Here is a 19454-nt window from a genome sequence, read left to right on the forward strand (position 1 = left end):
TCAGAGAGTAATTCTATGAAGCATTTACCTTGTTCATAAAGTAGTTTCATATTCGAATCTTTGCAGGCAACTAGATTGTTGAGTAACGCAATCACACTTTGCATGGTATTACCCAGAATGCTCTCTTGATGTTCCTGCAATAGATCACAATTCCCAACATAACCATACAGAAATACAATTACATCATCATAAAGACAAATGAACAAACGATCTCCATTTCTTCATTCTTTGCACAAGGTTAAACAATTACCTTTTTGCACTTTAATGAAGCACATCCTTCTGTGTTAAGACAAATCCCATCAGTGAGCTAAGTGAGCTGGGAGGGAAGGCAAATCACTCAGACACCAGTGCTGCAGTACGGACTCCCCTGCCCATGAGCTGAGAGACAACACATGGTCCTCCATGCTTTAGGTGGGTGACAAAGGAATTCAAGTATGTAGAACTCAGAAGACCATGCTTGAAGATGAGTTTGAGATCACAAAAGAGAACTACTTCAAACAAATATTTCTGCAGTTTCAACATTATGCTGGTACTGATATTTTCCCACTTTAGTACATTTGATCTGATTTATTATATTACTGCTTCAGTGCAATAAGCTACATTTGGACCTAAAAGAGTGAATTGTGAATTTTGCTTTCCTCAACACTTAGCATCATACAGGAGGGAGTAACTTAGGTCCTAAAGAGAATGGAAAATGAGTTATTCTTTAGTCTTAATTTCTCATTTTAAAGGCAGAATCATTTCTTTGTAATTTTTAAAGGGTCTTACAAACAACTTGCTTTGCTTTTGTTCCCTTTTTCATTGCTGTGAATATTTTTTAAAATTAAGCAATTAATACAGATTATAATTGAAATTATTAAATTTCATATAATTCAAAACTAAAGAGGCAGTCTTTGCAGTCTGGAACTAGGATGAGGCAAGAGAGACACACAGGGTGCAAAATGTAAGGTAGTACTCCTCACTCTCAGGTTCCTATAAGTACCTACTGAGAGTGAGGACTCCTAGGAGTCTAGCTTGCCCCACTCTAAGTCCTGTGCCCATTCACCATGACTATTCTGCTAACAACTAATCTAACCCCGAAGAGCAACAAGCATATTAATTAGTAGGCTTAATCTAGACCTCTTCATATTCATTTTCTCCACCCCTCACCCACAGAGAAACATATGGTTAGCTGTGGGGTTGTTTTTTAACGTATAGCTATTTTGTGCCAGGCACCATAGTAGGCACTTGAGGTATGCTAGTGAACAACGTCCCCTATCCTCACGTAAATAGACAGCAAAAAGCATAATAAATAAGTGAACTGTATAATGTATTAGAAGACAGCAGAGTACTCTGGCAAAAAAGAAAAAGGCAGAGCAGGGAAGCAAGGTTGAGAGGGCAGCAGTGGGGCTGCACATGATTTGAAATTGGGTGGTCAGGGTAAGACTCATTGAGAAGGTGTCATTTAACAGAATTTTTTTTTTTTTTTTTTAATTTTTTGAGACGAAATCATGCCCTGTCGCCAGGCTGGAGTGCAGTGGTGTGATCTCGGTTCACTGAATCTCCACCTCCCGGGTTCAAGTGAGTCTCCTGCCTCAGCCTCCCGAGTAGCTGGGACTACAGGTGTGTGCCATCATGCCTGGCTAATTTGTGTGTGTATTTTTTTTTTTTTTTTTTTTTTTTTGTATTTTTAGTAGAGACAGGGTTTGACTGTGTTGGCCAGGATGGTCTCGATCTCTTCACCTCGTGATCCATCCACCTCAGCCTCCCAAAGTGCTGGGATTACAGGCATGAGCCACCACGCCTGGCATTTAACAGAAATTTTATTTTACTTTTTAAATGCTGAAGCCTCTTGGTATCTCTGAATTCATTTTAATAAGCTTTTCTTTTTAAATAACCTCAGCTTTATAGAAGAGTTTCAAAGATAGTACGGAGAGTTTTCATATATCCATCACCCAGTTTTCCCTCATGTTAACATCTTACCCTAAACATGTTATATTTATCAAAACTAAGAAATTTACAGATATTAACAACTCAGCTACAGACTATTCAAGTGGCACCAGTTTTCCACTGATGGCCTTTTCTCTTCCAGAATCCAATCAAGGATCCTTATTTTGCATTCAGGATTATTTATTTTTGCAACAAATACTAAGTACCAACTATTCTAGGTAGTCGGCTTGTATCAGTGAACAAAACAGAAGAAAAGCCCTGCCCTTATGGTGTTTACCTTGTACCACGAGGAGAAGACAATAAATAACATAACAAACAATTATAAGATATGTTAGAAGGTGATATATGCTATGAGAGAAAATAGGGAACAGGATAAGGTGGCTTGGAGTGCTGCAGGGGAAGCTGCAATGCTAGAGCAAGCAAAGCATAGCTCCTTCAGAAAATGACATCTGAGCAAAGATTTGAAGATGTAGACACGTGTTCATTCTCTTAATATACTTCTAGACTCTGTCAGCTAAGTTTCTTTAGGATTGTTGCATCTATGTTCATAAGTGATACTGACTGATGAGTGACACCCTCTTCTGATTTTAGTATCCATCTCATGCTAACCTTGTCCATCCATTTTATTCCAAAAATATTTATTGTGCATCTAATATGTGTTTCTAGGAGATCTGGTAGAACTCACTCATACAAGCAACTAGGCTCCATACATTTCTACCAGTTGTGTGGAAAAACACACATAAATTCAAAGTGCTTTTTCTCTTCTCTCACTCAGTAATAATCAACACAGGAGACTTCTGGGACCAAATGTGTGGGGATTTTCCCCACACATGAAGCAAGCAATCGATTCTGCAGCTGACACAAGCTGAGTGTTCTCTGATTCAACTCCACACCATCTACCTGGAAATAGTATCAGACCCCATAGGGCGAGGGCTCAGTCCCACAAGGCTACGCCCTCCTCCCTTATTCTGACACTCATCCCAAGTCTGGGGCTCCGGAACTTCTGACCCACCAGCATCAAGTTGGGGTTCCCGTGATTCTCTCTTTGGGTTCAATTAATTTACTAGAGCGGCTCACAGAATTCAGGAAAACACATTTACCATTTTACTATAAAGGATATTACAAAAGACATGGATGGAGAGATGCACAGTGCAAGGTATGGGAGAAGAGCTGTGGAGCTTCTGTGTCTTCCCTGGGCACACCACCCTCCAGCAACCTGTATCTATTCAGCTATGTGGAAGTTCTCTGAACTTTGGGGTTCTGTTATAGGTCCTTTGGGGTTTTTATGGAAGCTTTGTTAGGCAGGCAAGACTGATTGTATCACCGGCCATAAGTGAGCAACCTAACGTCAGCCCCTTTCGCCTCCCCAGAGGTTGGGGATTGCGACTGAAAGTTTTCAGCCCTCTAATGTTGCCTTGGTCTTTCAGGTGACAAGCCACCATCCTGAAGCCACCGTAGGGGATGCCAGCCATCAACTCATTAGCATACAAAACGACAGCACCTGAAGACAGAGTTTCTAAGGATTTTAGGAGTTATATGCTAGGAAACAGGGGAGAAGATCAAATATATACTTCACGATATCATACCAGTAGAACTTAAAAAGAAACTGAAAAAACACTTCTACTCAGGCATCTACAACATCTTGAACCAATGTGGTTATTTCTATTTCCCTAGAAAACCATCTACAACATCTAGATTTTCAAACGTGTTGTAATAAAATCCTACAAAGCATTCTATTACACCTTCACAAAACTTTCCTGGACCCTATTTATAATGCCTTTTACACGGTGTCCTCTCTCTTATTGATCAGACTCACCAAAGCTTTATCTATAGATGATATCAGACTTTTCAACAAACCAGCTTTCCATTTTAACGACTACCCTACTTTTTTTTGAGTTAGTCATTATGAATGACTAACAAATTTCCCACTTATCTCTCCTAGGTATACGGTAGAATGGCATTTCCCTGCCTGCTTGGAAAATGACACTAGTGATGAAAATGATACTTGCTTTGGTCAATTAAACTCACAGGGGCAGAAGCATTAAGAGGCAGTGACAGCTTCATCATCCTGTCTTTTCCTCTGCCCCATGATCTTCTAGATGGTGAGGCTTCTAATGGCCTGGGTATCAGAGAGAGAACATGAAGCAGAGAATCCAGGAACCTCTTGATTGGACAACCTCTCTATTGACAAGGCTTACAAAAATACCCACACTGAACCTGGCTCTGAAACTGCTTTCTCAGCAGATTTGTACCTCCCACTGATGAGAGCCACTTGATTTCATATAGGTTTTGCCATGTATGCCATTGTTTAACACAAGACAAAGTATTTGCTTTCCAAATACTGAGGACTAAAAAATTTGAACTTCAGAAACACAAGCTTAAGAGCACTTTTGCAGTGAATGTTAATGTTTGAATGTTTAACTGACACCAGCTTAAGAAGATTAATGTGGAAGCGATGGTCTGCCACCAATTTCATCTAATTATTCTTGCAGTTGGTTGGAAGGAAAGGGTGATTAATAAGCACCAAGATGACACTACATGTTACTCGTGATAAAATAACTAACGATACATAGAAAACCTGTTCTTGTGAAGAAAGTGAAGCTAATAAATCTTTTATTTTTGGTCCCATTTGGTAAAATGACACATACTGCTCCTTGTTCAAAGACCCATCTGTCAGCAAATATAGGTCAGTCTTACTAGAAATAAAACTATTGTTTCTTTGAGATACACATTTTTGTAACTAAATGCACATTTCCTACAATCCCCTTGGCAATAACTTTGCTCATTCTGAAGTCAATACCTCAGCTTTTCCTGTACTCATGAGTGAGTGCCACTTGTTGATATAGGTACTTCCTTCAATACAAAAACTAACTCACCTTAGACGCTAAGAACACAGAATCAGATCCCAGTCAATCAGGTCCTGGGGCCCCCTTCCTGGAGGTCCCAGAGTCACTGCAGAATGAAGGCCTCTGCCTGCCCCACTACTCAATCTGCAGAGGGGTATAAAACTAAGGTACACTCTATCAAACTTCCCCACTAACATTATTACTAGGAGTACTTAGGAAAAAAATATCTGATGCACAGAATAAAAAAAGAGATGAATAATCCCATAACCAGTCTGGAGGAAACTGTTCCACTTCTGTTCTAGACGTTATTAAAAACACTGTTTTCTTTATTGTCTTTGTTGGTTTATAAACTATCCATAGATCATGAACTTTGCTCAGAATAAAGGGCTTTATAAAAATTATATTACAGAATTATCTTTACTTGCTCTTCCTTCTTATAGGTATATATGCCTTCTTACATAGTGCAGTGGAGGGAGACCTTGAGAGCACAGTAATTGCTTCTGCTCAAGATGATGACACGGTTCTCTAGGTGAACTAAGAGAGCTACTGCTTTGGCCTAGAGCATCATTTCCCCAGAAAGAATGCTAAACCCATGCAAAGGGCAGTTGAGAAGGTGTAAATGTGAATTAAGCATACTTCTATTAACTTGTATCAAACTGTGCTATTTCATTTATCTTAGCAACTTTAATAAGGTTTTTTTCTTGTTCACAATCTATTGGCTTACGGGGGTAAACTGTGCATTGAAAAACATTACATTTGCCTCTTAAAGTCAGAGGAGAGGAATATATGAAAAGAGAAAACTTGAGAGTAAACATGTGGGGCTCAACTTCTTCTTGGGTATAACTGGAAGATTGGTGGAAAGAGACAAGGGTGTGTGCATGTTTTATTCAAAGACCATAGGTCAGAGCTGGAGGGGAGGGATGATTCTGACTAAAGACTATTTCATCATTAGATGCTCCTCTGGGAGAGCCTCTCCCACTCCTCCAAATTTAAGACTGAATTCCAGGGTAAAAGAGCAATACAGGAAATTAGGTAAAATCTTGATATATTTTTTTTTTCAATCCTCACAGCTCATTAATAAAGCAAGGAGTCTATACTTTTGGTGCCCTGACACATGCAAGGAGAGATGAAAGCAGGTGAAGACCTGCAACAAGGCTTCTGGGACAGGGTCAGGGGCCCAGTTACACGCAGAGCTGCCACAGGGGCCCGAGCTGGGGCAAGACAGCACTGATAATGTATTGATAACTTACTATGTGCCATGTCTGGTACTTCACTTCACCTACATCATCTCATTCAACCCTTACAAAAACATGGAAGGGGCTATCGTTCTACTGTTTTTATCAACAAGAATTGAATGTTAGTGAAGTCAAGTGTAACTTGCCAAACTCTTCATTGGTGAAGCTGAGACTTGGTCTATGGGATGGCAGAAGCCTTGCCCCTAATCACCATGAAGCATTGCCTAGTGATCAGAGGAGGGCAGCGTGCCAGGGTCACCCAGGCCGGTCAGCACACTCCAGGTTAACCAACACCACCTGTGGACCCACCATGTTACCTGGGAGAAACTGAAAGAAGTCTAGAGTGGGGGCGGGAGGGGGGTGAAAATCTGAGAAACACTAATCTGGGGCTGTAATGGTGATGCTTATCCTTCCTTTCATTCCACAACATTCCCTGTCCCCTCCCCCCACCACTGGAATCTTCTGGCTTCATAAGCGCCCTCAATGTTTTTCACTACACTGTAAGATGTATAACCCACATGCCTGTAATCCCAGCACTTTGGGAGGCCAAGGTGGGAGGATCACAAGGTCAGGAGATTGAGACTATCCTGGCTAACATGGTGAAACCCCGTCTCTACTAAAAATACAAAAAAAAAAAATTAGCCAGGCATGGTGGCAGGTGCCTGTAGTCTCAGTCACTCGGGAAGCTGAGGCAGGAGAATGTCATGAACCCAGGAGGCAGAGCCTGCAGTGGGCCAAGATCGCGCCACTGCACTCCAGCCTGGGTGACAGAGCAAGATTCCATCTCTAAATAAATAAATAAATAAATAGATGTATAACCCAAGAAGCATGATGTGGGTATTAGGCAATTACAGGAAAGGAAAGAATGAGCACAAAATAAAAATACATACTAGGGCCACTATCAACAGTCACATTATTCAGACACTTGTGTTCACACTGACTGATGGGGGAAAAAGGAAATGACTCGCAGAAGATGGCATCGTTGAGAGCCCACAAAAGGCAATCCCACTACACTTTAAGATTATGACGAAAATATTTAACTCCTGCATCCATAATCCATAAGCCCAGCTCACCTAATTTATGTGTCTAATACCAGTATATGGACATTTAATAAACAAAACACCTGAGGGCTCTAATAAAACATACATTTGCCAGTAGAGATAATTAGAATTGAAGCAGCAAAATTCTAGTGTTTGGCAACACAGATGAAACAACTTCATTAAAATGTACAGTTTCAGCAAATGAAAGGCAGGAGAGCACTGGACCCTGAAGAATCAGCCTTCTCAAAACTAATTGCTTCAGTGCTTAAAGAGGACAGCTCTGAAATACCAAGGGCACAGCAAGGAAACACTAGTAAAAAATGACCAGCCTTTCCAAAGCAGTTTCACTGTAGACAGGGCATTCTACTTTACTCTGATATTTGACAATGTAAATGCCACTGGAAGACTTCAGATGTCTGAATTAAAAGTTTGGCAAGGATCTAAATAGTCAAGGTAGAAAATACCTTTAACAACTAAAAGTAACAGTGAACCATGGTCACTTTCCTTTGCCTTTGGTTCAGGCCAGAATTCAACAACGAATTAACAACTAATTAAAGGACCACAACTAATCGTAGGGATGAGAAACCACAGAGAGAATGAAGAGCAAAGCACACACGTGTTGTGCACACAGCATCTACAATCTCTTAGAAACACATATCACATCCTATTCAATACATGTTTAAGCTACATTTCAGAAAACAAACCTGCTGTTGCTCTAGAGAACAGCAGTCTATCGTGTACTCCATGTACAATGGCACCAAAGTGCTGCTCCAGGATGTACTGGTGCATCCAGTCACTTTCTGTCACAAACATTCTCACACCTGGCTAGATTCCTAGAGCTCTGAGACTCAAGCTCAGAAAAGTCTTCAGAGTATTGAAGTGAAATAAATATGTTTGAGGGCAAGAGGAAACATTTCCATATTACTGACGACTTTTCACAAGGCTGTGTCACACGCAGCTTAAACCAGACTGACCAACACGGTGAAACCCCATCTCTACTAATACAAAATTAGCCAGGTGTGGTGGCGCATGCCTATAATCCCAGCTACTTGGAAGGCTGAGGCAAGAGAACTGCTTGAACTCAAAAGGCAGAGGTTGCAGTGAGCCGAGATTGAGCCATTGCACTGTAGCCTGGGAAACAAGAGCGAAACTCCGTCTCAAAAACAAACAAACAAAAACAAAAACAAACAAACTCAATGGAATCTAAATTGAGTTCATCTCCCTTTGCCTTCACACTTTCCTTTCTTTTCCTCTTTCTATTGGAGGTCCCACAGCTTGCCCAGTCATCAGCCACAAACCTTAGAATCATCGGGACTACTGCCTCCCTAGTGTCTCCCTCATCTAGTCAGCCACAAAGTCCCCTTGAATCTCCCTTGAGCCCCTCTTGCATCTATCCTCTGCTCTCCATTCCCATTTACCTGCTTAATATCAGGCAATTGGCATCCTTAGCAGGGACCACAGTCTCCTAATGGGTGTCTTAACTTCCAGCCTCACCTCCACTACTGCTACCAGTCTCCTCTTTTTTTTTTTTTTTTTTTTTTTTTGAGACAGAGTCTCATTCTGTCACCCAGGCTGGAGTGCAGTGGTGCAATCTCGGCTCACTGCAAGCTCCGCCTCCCGGGTTCACGCCATTCTCCTGCCTCAGTCTCCCGAGTAGCTGCGACTACAGGTGCACGCCACCACACCTGGCTAATTTTTTATATGTATATATTTTTAGTAGAGACGGGGTTTCACTGTGTTAGCCAGGATGATCTCGATCTCCTGACCTCGTGATCTGCCCGCCTCGGCCTCCCACAATGCTGGGATTACAGGCGTAAGCCACTGCGCCCGGCCCCAGACTCCTCTTTCTAAAGTAGCAGAGACTTTATCTCCAGTTGTGGAGCTTAAATCTGGAAGGCTGTAGGCCAACGCAGGGAACATTGGTTTACAGTAGGCCCAAGGTCATTGCTACCACAGTCCAGTTCCTGTCCACAGCCCTGGTTGGATTTAAAGCCCTGAAAGGAGGGGAAGCCACAAAACTCATCGGACAGCAGATGCAGGGATGTTGTTACTCCCATGCTTTCAATCCAGCATTATGATGTGGGAAACATTCTTACGAGTTTTTGAACCAAATACGGACCCCTGGGGCTAAGAAACAGGAAGTTGAGTTAAACTGAAAGGGCACAAGCCAATTTAAAATTAATTCAGTCTTTTACCTCATAAATAATGTACGTGGATTTCTTAGGAAGAAAGACCAGGATTTAGGGGTCCACAGGGGGAATGCGTAGGGTAGGGTGAAGGTGCTGGGGTAACTGCCTGTGGGCATTTGCTCTGCTAGTTGTACATCAGATAAACAGCCCCTCTGCCAATGTGGTCAGGGCTTCTAGGGGCTGAGCAGGCTGACGGGCTGAGGAGGCAGAGGAAGAACACTGAAGCCTGCTTTTCTCCCCTCAGGAGCCAAAAATGTATGGTGCTGTCGCCCCGGGAGTCCGGAGATATAGATTGAAGCCCCTTCTTTTATGTGGGGCATCATCATTTGAAGGCTTCCTCCACCTTTCTGATCAAAGACATGAGAGAAGGCAATTTAAAATTATTTTTAAATTTGACTGACAGATACTGTAGAGGCCCTCTAGCAGCAGCAAATACAAGTTATGATTAGTGATACATTCCAGCTAGCACAGAAGGGAGTATTTGGATCAACTAGTACCATTTGCCAATCAGTATGCTGAGCTTGTCTTTAGAATTCCAGTCCTCATTCAACACCAATGGCAGTGTACTGTGAATGCCCTTCTGGCAGGTTAATTGTGTCACTTGGCTTTCCTAGCCCTACCCTTTCATGTTATTTAGCCTTCTAGCAGGAAGCTTCCATCCTCTTGGCTCTCAATGTGGCCCTATGCCTCAAGGCAGGAGCAGTGGGCCAGAGCCAATGCTGCTCAGGCAGGAGAACCCTGGCAGCGGAGCCAAAGGGAAGCTGCCAGGACCAGCTCCCTGGGGACGGACTGTGCCCCTTTTATGTATCTGCCTGTAGCGTTGAAAGAGAGGCCAATCTGCCACACAACACAATATCTGAGCTAATGACCAGCCCAAAGTAGGGAGGACAAATGAAGAACTAGAACACATCCAGACATACGACTCCTTTAGTCTTCTCCTCACATCCCTGCCACTGTTCAAAAGCAAAAATAGCAATAAAAATAGTAATAACAAAGTCCTAGCAAACTAAAGTCACTCTTAAAAATGCAGGCCAGATGTTGTTTCCTGAAGCTGGTGTCTGTGGGGAAGGCTGCCTCGGGTTGAAGACTGTTTTCCTCACTTTCCTATGCCTGCCTGCATCAATGTGGCCATCAAGTATACAGTAACTGTTGGTTAATCCCATCCCTCACCCAATGTTGAGTGCCTTGAGGGCAGGACTGGGACTTTTTTTTTTTTTTTGAGACTGAGTCTCGCTCTGTCGCCCAGGCTGGAGTGTAGTGGCCTGATCTTGGCTCACTGCAAGCTCCACCTCCCGGGTTTACGCCATTCTCCTGCCTCAGCCTCCTGAGTGGCTGGGACTACAGGTGCCCGCCACCTCGCCTGGCTAATTTTTTATATGTATATATTTTTAGTAGAGACGGGGTTTCACTATGTTAGCCAGGATGGTCTCGATCTCCTGACCTTGTGATCCGCCCGTTTCGGCCTCCCAAAGTGCTGGGACTACAGGCTTGAGCCACCGCGCCCGGCCAGGACTGGGACTTTTAATCGGGTCCCCAGTACCTACGTGCAGTCCCTGGTACACAGTGGTCTCTGAAAAATTAATGAAAAAACAGTCCTGCTCAAAGTTGCTTGGGTAAATACAGCTACAGAAGGCACAGACGGTGTGAGAGCCTCCTTCAAGAAACTAACTAGTCAGTGACTAGAAACTGCCTTCAGTTAAGCAATTGATAAACATTTATTGAACACCTAAAATTTGCTAAGTAATGGTGTGAGGTAGAACTACAAAAGGATAAAAAAGGCCTTTCCCAAAATGCTTTCAATCAATTTATATTCACTTTTGAATAATGTTTGCAAAAAGTTATAAATTCAGATTTTTTACTTTAAGTAAAAGACACAAAAATATCTCACATGCATGCTAAACACTGGTCAAGCACTCATGAAGCATTTGCATTGGCATGGAAACACATTTTCATGAAACAATTTTAACGAGATTCTCTGTAAAAGATAACTGCTCACAAACATAAAGTGTCCCATCCTAAAGAAAGAAAATGTCAAGCGAAAATGAATGGAAAGATTAATTATACACAATTATCACAAGGCAATTTTCAATTTGAGTTGTCTTTTTCTGTGGGAGTGTAAAAATTTTTCCTAATGGGAGTTTACCAAGTGTTGGTACTCACAGTCCAGTTTCGAAGAGGTACTAGTAAATCCTGCAGGAAAAAATATTTCAGTGGGAATTGACTAGAGATTTACTTAAAGCCAAAGTTTTAAAGAATGTAAAAGTATAGTGTGGTATAGCAGAAAAAAAACTGGGCCGAGTCCAGTTCTAAGCCTTGGCCTGCCCCAAACCAGCTGGAAAGCCTAAAGCAAAGCAAGAAAATAAGCTACTAGACCTTGGAAGAATCTTAGAGACTTTTGTAGTTCAATCCTTTAATTTTTTAATTTTTAATTTTTTTGAATACATAAGAGGTGTATATATTTATGGAACATATGAGACGTTTTGATACAGGCATGCAATGCATAATAATCACATCAGGGGAAATGGGGTATCCACTACCTCAAGCATTTATCCTTTGTGTCACAAATAATCCAATTATACTTTTTTATATGTACAATTATTATTGACTATATTCACCCTGTTATCAAATACTAAGTCTTATCCATTCTTGCCCCCACCCATTAACCATCCCCACCTCCCCTCCAACCTCCCACTACCCTTCCCAGTCTCTGGTAACCACCCTTCTATACTCTAGCTCCAAGAGCTCAATTGTTTTTCAATCCTTTAATTTTAAAGACAAAGCAATTGAATCTCTGAAAGGAATATAAAGAGGAGGGTCAGGACTTAAAAGTGCATCTTCTTTTCCTATTACCTCACAATTATTTACCTAAAAATCACATCAGGGCTTATAGAGTCAAAGGTGTAATTTTATACTTGATCTCAGTCAAAAGGCCAAGAAGAGATTCAAGGATATAACTTTAAACAGATAAAATGTTTGCCCACACTGGAGTAACACTGTAAACACTGCTCCCTGGAGCTACACATTTGGTTGCCCTTAACACCTTCCGTGCTAGGTCAGCTCTTACTCCTGAACGACAAGTGATGAATAAACTATTCTGGAGCAAATGGGAATACCCCAACATAATGCATGCTGACCCTCAGGCCAGCAGTACTTTTTGGATGTAATAGAATTTTTCACTTTTTGCAGCAGAAGGCTATCTCTAAAGAGGTGATAGTCATCTTACAGTCAGGGTTGAAATTTTAGGCCAAGAACACCGTTTTCCAATAGAATATTCTAAGCAGGTAACTTAGAACTGCAAGCATGTACATTTATGATATGTTTAAAAATCAGCAGCAAAAGGCAACCTGGATCTTTGTCACTCACCCTGGAATTTGCAGAACTTGGTGTTTTATGCATGATCACACTTCTGTTCCCAATTTCCATAACTGAAGGCAATCAGCTTTCCTTTTCTTAGACTCTACTTAGAAAATAACCATTATATTTGTTTACTGACTTTGGAACATTCAATAAGCTCATTTTTGGCCACATAATGACACACGCTATACCATCTTGAAGAATTAATGGTTGCAACAGGATAAAATGATTCCAGGAATATTTCACCTCTCAAATAATCTTTTGTGTCTTTACTGGCATATTTTTATTAACTGGAATTAGAAGAAACTCTAGATATAAGCATAAAGTGAGCAGTATTAATGTAGGTCAATAAATTAATAAATGTGGGTCCAAAATGTTGTGCTAAACAATCACAGGAAGTGTCAATTAAGGAATCCTGTGGTGGGAAAAGGTTTGGAGGAAGGGATTAATAAACCCACAGACCCTACACATAAGTAGGGTGTGTGCTGGACAAGCAGGAATAATAAGGAAATTCTATTAGTCAAGAGACTGGCCAACTTGATCAAGGGAGAAAGTGACCATATATTGGCCAGTCTCCATTTCCAAAGTCCAGAAGGGAACTCTTGAGAGCTTAAATTAATTTCTTCAGTCAAGCTAGGTTGAGAGTTTCCCTAAGGGCCTTGAGACATCAGGTGCAACCCAACCTTCCTCTTCAGTATCTATTCTGGGACAAATACTTATGGGGTTCTTGGCTATACGCTGAGTGTTTAAGGCCCATCTGAGAAGTACTATTTGTCATGTCCACTGTTTCTGCATCAAGGCACCAGCCCTACAAGTCCACAAGAGGCCCCCTGAACAATGGAATGAGGAAATGGGAAAGAGGGAAAGGGAAGGCTTGGTGTTTTTGTATTTTTAACTGCTGTATCCCAATAAATGAGCTTCAGCTTTAAGGGTTTATATGTCAAAGTGGCTTGATTAAATTTTCCTCATGAAAATCAAAGCGAAAACCAGAAACCAAAATGAGCGCTAAGAATGAAGGGACAGAGGAAGCGTGTAAGTGAGAAAGGCTAGGGAGAAAGGGAGGATGGAAAGGAAGGAAGAAGGAACAGATGGCTTTACCCATGAAGAAAACTGAGTCCAATGAGGCTAAGCTCAGAATACAATCCCAGTTCCACAGATGCTAGCTCCAAAGGCCTCCCCATCACAAGGCAGCTATTCACTTCAATCTGGAACTGGCATTTTTTGCTAAGAGTGAGTCGAAAGACCTGCTGACCCACGTGTTAGAGAGAAGTGCACAGACAGGGTAGCTCTGTCGCTGCGCTTGTGTTTTCCTGGCATGACCCACGCTATTACCCACAGACATGGAGCAGAAAAGCAAGTGCAGTCTTTGCCTTTCACTCTCTCTAACTCCAGGCACTTCAAGTTGTTTCTCGACTTGTGGAGCACACATGTGAGGACTGCTTTCTTGTTGCCATACTCCCACCTGGCCACCCACTGAGAGTACACAGAGTAATGGTGTCACAGCCTCTTTTGCATGTGAATTTCGATGAGCTGCTAATGACTAGATGTGCCATCCCCTCAGGCTGACTGGCTGGTACAGAATCCTGCTGGTGTCCATGACAATGGATAAGCAGCTGTCACAAGTTTGTATTTATAGGGGTAGAGCACAGAGCAGGTGTTGGTCGTTAGGAGATGTCCCTGAGCTTCAGGAATATCCATACACCATTGTGCACCATTCCAATTTCATTATTAGACAATCTTATTAGATAATCTTAGAATCTTATCTCTTGGGGCACAGATAACAAGTTAAACCAATTTTTATTAAAAAAAAAAAAAAACAAAACCTGTTTGGGAGGCACAAGAAATCATCTATATATTGAAGTTAGGATAGTTTCATTTCCCTATACTATGTAGTTCAACACAATGTAGGCTCTACTACACCAGGGCTAGGGACACCCCCAGACAGAAAAATGCCAACAGCAACAACTGTGAACCACGGCATTCAAATCATTGTCACCAGATCCATTAGGACAGAAAAAGAGGTAAAACTTTAGGTAGGTGGAAACACGTTGTTTAAAACCACACAGGTGAAAAGCCCCATCCTTACAGCAACTGAGAGCACCCAGTTGCATCACTGTGCATCAGCTGCCTCATCCAGGTGCATGGCTGGGAGCCCAACCCAAAAGCAAGCAGCAGGGGAGGGCACTGCAGCTTCCAGATGCGCACATGGATGCTGAGAGAAAAGTGATCTTCTGAGGACTCAAGCTAACCTCCAAGGCCCTTTTCTGCCCTAACATTCTTTGATGCTAAACCCAATGCTCTGTTTTTCCAAATTACTCCCAGGAAAGACCACACAGGGAGAATATTTGAATCAAAGGTCAAATAATGTCAAATTTTAACAATTTCTAAGCTTTATGACTACCTTCAAACAAAACAGTTCTGCACAATGCCAATTTTATTTGTGGATTAAGGCAAAGATCATTCAAATACAAGTTTTAGCACAAGACTGACATCCCCCATTCACCCTTTCCCAGAATATACACTCATCAATCCAAGAACAATATAAAATTGTAACATATAGCAAGAAAAAAAAATCCTCAGAAGCGTACCTTTCTTCAGTCCCGAAGGAATCCTATATTACCAGACTCTAGCTAAGTTACCATAAAGTCCAACTTCATCACACAAATATTGGCCAGGGTAGGTGGGTGGGGAGGCAGGCAGAGAGTACGTTTACCTTCTCAATTACAGGGTTTTGCCACATAGAATGGAAAAACCAGAGGACCCATTTAGACACAATGAATGGATTATAGCTAAGCTCCAACATAAAAATAACAAGAGGTTTTAATGAGAACTTGTATACATTTAAAACACAAACATATATAAACACAGATTAACAATAAACCCTTTACAAAATAATATGTAAACAATTTGTTGGTTTTTCATCATTTTTAGTCTTCCCTGCTAACACGTTTGTATCACAGAAAATGGACTATTTTGAAAAAAGTTTAAAAAATAATCTCCACTGCACACAATTGAATGTGATTTCTTTGACAATCTATATGAAGAACAGGCTAGGCCAAGCCCACCCCAGGTCCTTACACCAGTCCCAAATCTACACCCAGACATGAGCCATTTGGGAGTTCCCATCCAGGGCACGGTAGGTCAGACAAACACAACAGGCTAAGGAGTGGTGCCATGTGCTAATCAAGGCATACCAGGAGAGAGGCCAGAGTGAGCTGAGAGGTTTTAGGAAGGAGATGCAAATGATCTGGGCCAGAAGAACCAGCAGACTCGGAGAGGTCATGAACTTGGAGAGGAGCACAGGCTGTGGCTGCACAGATGAGATCAGACAAAGGTCTTGCAGCTGAGTGAAATGGGAAGTGACAAAGGTACACTGAGGCTGATTACTCTGAGCACCTGGCTAGAACTTTTGCAATAAACATCTAATCTTAGTGATAGGGTTTAGCTGTATCCCCACCCAAATCTCATCATGAATTGTAGTGTCCATAATTCCCACGTGTTGTGGGAGGGACCCAGTGGGAGATAATTGAATCATGGGGGTAATTTCCCCCATACTGTTTTCATGGTAGTGAATACTCATAAGATCTGATGGTTTTATAAGTGGAAACCCCTTTCGTTTGGTCCTCTGATTCTCTCTCGTCTGCTGTCATGTAAGACGTGCCTTTCACCTTCTGCCATGATTGTGAGACTTCCCCAGCCACGTGGAACTGTGAGTTCATTAAACCTCTTTTTCTTTATAAATTACCCAGTCTTGGGTATGTGTTTATCAGCAACGTGAAAATGGACTAATACACTTGGTTAATAAGTACCTAGGATATTAATTTCTTTTGAATTCAGGGGGATTAAAAACAAACTAGAAATACACTGTCATTATAAATCAGATATATCACCTATATTATGTCTGCATAGAGCAGACAGAAGCAGAGATGTGTCAGCCTCACTGTCAGTCCCATAGAGCCTATGCTGCCAGCTTCCTGGAGCTCTTCAACTCATCTCTGAGGAGGCCTTCATCACCTTGTTTTCTGCTTTCACATGGCCCTATGGGCCTCTGGGCATTGACTTGAGACTGAACCAAAATAACTAGGCTCTACCTCTCTGGTTGGAAAGGCCAGAACCCTCTCCCTAGTTACGTTAAACCAGGGGGAAATATTTTCTGGAAGTTTTTAAAGTGTGTGGATTCTTAACTACTCCTATTTCTCAAGTGCTACAAAACACAAAAGGTTAGTACTACTACTGATTCTGTTATTGTCTACAAATGTGATTTAGCTGTAGATAATGCTTGAAGGCAAAGGGATAACTAGATGCATTCTTAAGAACCCTCAGAGCCTCTGCACTTCAGAGACATTCATCAATAAGTCTTACTTTTGTTTTCAACTTTAGAATCAAACTTCTTTTTTGTGAAAGCTCTTAGATAATGATATTTATGGCTTTCAGGAGATGGAGTGGGAGAGGGAATATATGAAATTCTGAATGTGAGGCATTGATATCAAACAACAGAAATGAAAAAACATAGTACTATTAGCTATTTTTGTTTTTTAATGGAACTCACAGGCTTCTATATGCTCCCCAGAAATGCCTCAGAGCTGCAGTGTGGCAGGAAGCCTAAATGAGGTCTCAGAAAAGATAATGGAGCTTTAATGATGGAAATAGTAAGAAAATTAAATCTAATCATGTTCCATTAAACATACTCTTAGCTCCCATTTTTACTAAATTATTTTATTATGAGTTTGCCTCTGTCTATTGAAACAACCTTTTACGGCAATTTGATTTGCAAGCATAAATAAGTCTCATTTATTTTCCACTATGAATCTCTGTGGGATTAATAAGAAGAGATGGATCATCTAAAATTTTACCCATTCTACAATCAGGAAGTAACCATTCAGAGAGATGAATTCTTTGTTTTATATTTATATTTGTGAGGAAAGCATTATACTATAATTATAGTCGCATTTAACAGTAACATATCACCTGCCAGGGAGATGATGTTAGACCAGGAAGCTCCTTTTATACCAGCCTCTTGAAAGGGCAGCCAGAATCATGCACACCTTAGGTGCAGATCTGTCCTATGCTCCCAGTTACCTCACCTCCTCAGGCCGTGGCCTCCTCAGGCTCATCCTACACTCCCACTCTTCAATGGACTTTTACCATGTTTGGAGTGCTTTGTTATAATTGACCAGAACTGCTCGACTGTTTGCTTCTAACAGGATGCTCTTGCAAAGCCATCTAGATGTGGATCCTAGGTACGGCATGGTGAATTTTAAACAATCATGCAATCTGTCAAAAGGCACACAGAGATGCAGCTCTGGTCTTTGCAGAGAACAGAAGCACCTGTCATAGATGCAGATGGTGTTTTAAAGAATCTTTCCAAAACCTATTTGCTTCCAAAAAGTGTCATGATGAGAAAGCTATGAAGTCTAACTGAAATCACAATTCACTAATTAAATGGTTCTCTGGGCCAAATATTGATTGAGTCTCTTAGAAACTAGAGGACTTAATGAGGAAAACCTCTAATTTAAAAAGAATGGTATCAATGGGAGAAGAGATTGGGAGATTATACAAAGACCAGACATGAATCCAACCCTGTCTTCTAACTTTGTATTAAGATCTAAAGAGAGATAAAAACTATAAAGGATAAATTAATGAATCTATTCTGAACTATGGATCATAACATTTAGTGATGATATAATAACTTTATTCTTCTGAGACAGTCTCACTCTGTCACCCAAGCTGGAGTGCGGTGGTATGAGCTCAGCTCTCTGCAACCTCCACCTCCCAGGCTCAAGTGACCCTCCTGCTTCAGCCTCCCGAGTAGCTGGTACCATAGGTGCATGCCACCATGCTCAGCTAATTAATTATTTACTTATTTAGTAGAGATGAGGTCTCACTATATTGCCCAGGCTGGTCTTCAGCCCCTGGGCTGAAGTGATCCTCCTTCCTTGATCTCCCAAAGTGCTGGGATTACAGACAGGAGCCACCATGCCCGGCCAAGAAATAACTATTAGTATGTACATACCAAACAACACAGCAATAATTTTCATAAACTAGGAGATGTGGGAAGAAATATGCAAAAAACATACTAATAATAGGGTACTTTATTTACTTCCCTCAATCTAAGGCAGATGAAGGGGAAAAATTAGTAAAGATAAGATTTGAACAACATACTCAATAAGATATATATAATGTCAAATTCTAACTCATATAAACAGAATAACCAAGAACAATCTTCAAGTACACACAGGGAGCTTATTAAAATTAACAATAGCTAACAATAACCACTCTGAAAAAGAAATTAAGAAAACATTTCCATTTACAATAGCATCAAAAAGAATAAAATATTTAGAAATAACCCTAACCAACGAGGCAAAAGACTTGTACACTAAAAACTATAAAACACTGCCAAAAGAAATCAAAGATACAAAGCAATGGGAAGACATCCTGTGTTCATAGATCAAAACATGTAATATTGTCCAAATGTCCACACTACTCAAAGTGATCTACCAGATTCAATGCAATCTCTACAAAAATTCGAATGGCATGTTTTTGTAGAAATAGAAAAAAAATCCTAAAATTCATATGGATTCTCAAAAGACCTAAAAAAGCCAAAATAATCTTGAAAAAGATGTGCAAACTTCTCCAAGTTTTCTCACACTCGCTGATTTCAAAACATACTACAAAACAACAGTAATCAAGACAGTACAGAAATAGCATAAATACAGAAATATAAACCAATGGAACAAAACAGAGAGCCCGGAAATAAACCTGTGCATATATGGTCATACAATCTTTGACAAGTTGCCAAGCTTACACAACAGGAAAATGAGACATTCTTTTCAACAAATGGCTGGAGAAAACTAGATGTCC

The 19454-nt window shown here is 41.0% G+C and overlaps 1 protein-coding gene across 8 annotated transcripts in view; it reads right to left on the reverse strand.

The window, feature by feature from the left end:
• ULK4 (unc-51 like kinase 4) overlaps window positions 1-19454 on the reverse strand; it is a 703273-nt gene that overhangs the window by 312512 nt on the left and 371307 nt on the right. For all 8 annotated transcript variants that reach the window (XM_030935299.1, XM_030935309.1, XM_010374299.2 and 5 more), the window contains one exon: window positions 29-134. In XM_030935299.1, the coding sequence (XP_030791159.1) occupies window positions 29-134 (106 nt within the window). The remainder of the gene's footprint in view (window positions 1-28; window positions 135-19454) is intronic.

Source organism: Rhinopithecus roxellana, chromosome 1 (genome assembly GCF_007565055.1).
Source record: "Rhinopithecus roxellana isolate Shanxi Qingling chromosome 1, ASM756505v1, whole genome shotgun sequence".
NCBI classification, from domain to species: domain Eukaryota; kingdom Metazoa; phylum Chordata; class Mammalia; order Primates; family Cercopithecidae; genus Rhinopithecus; species Rhinopithecus roxellana.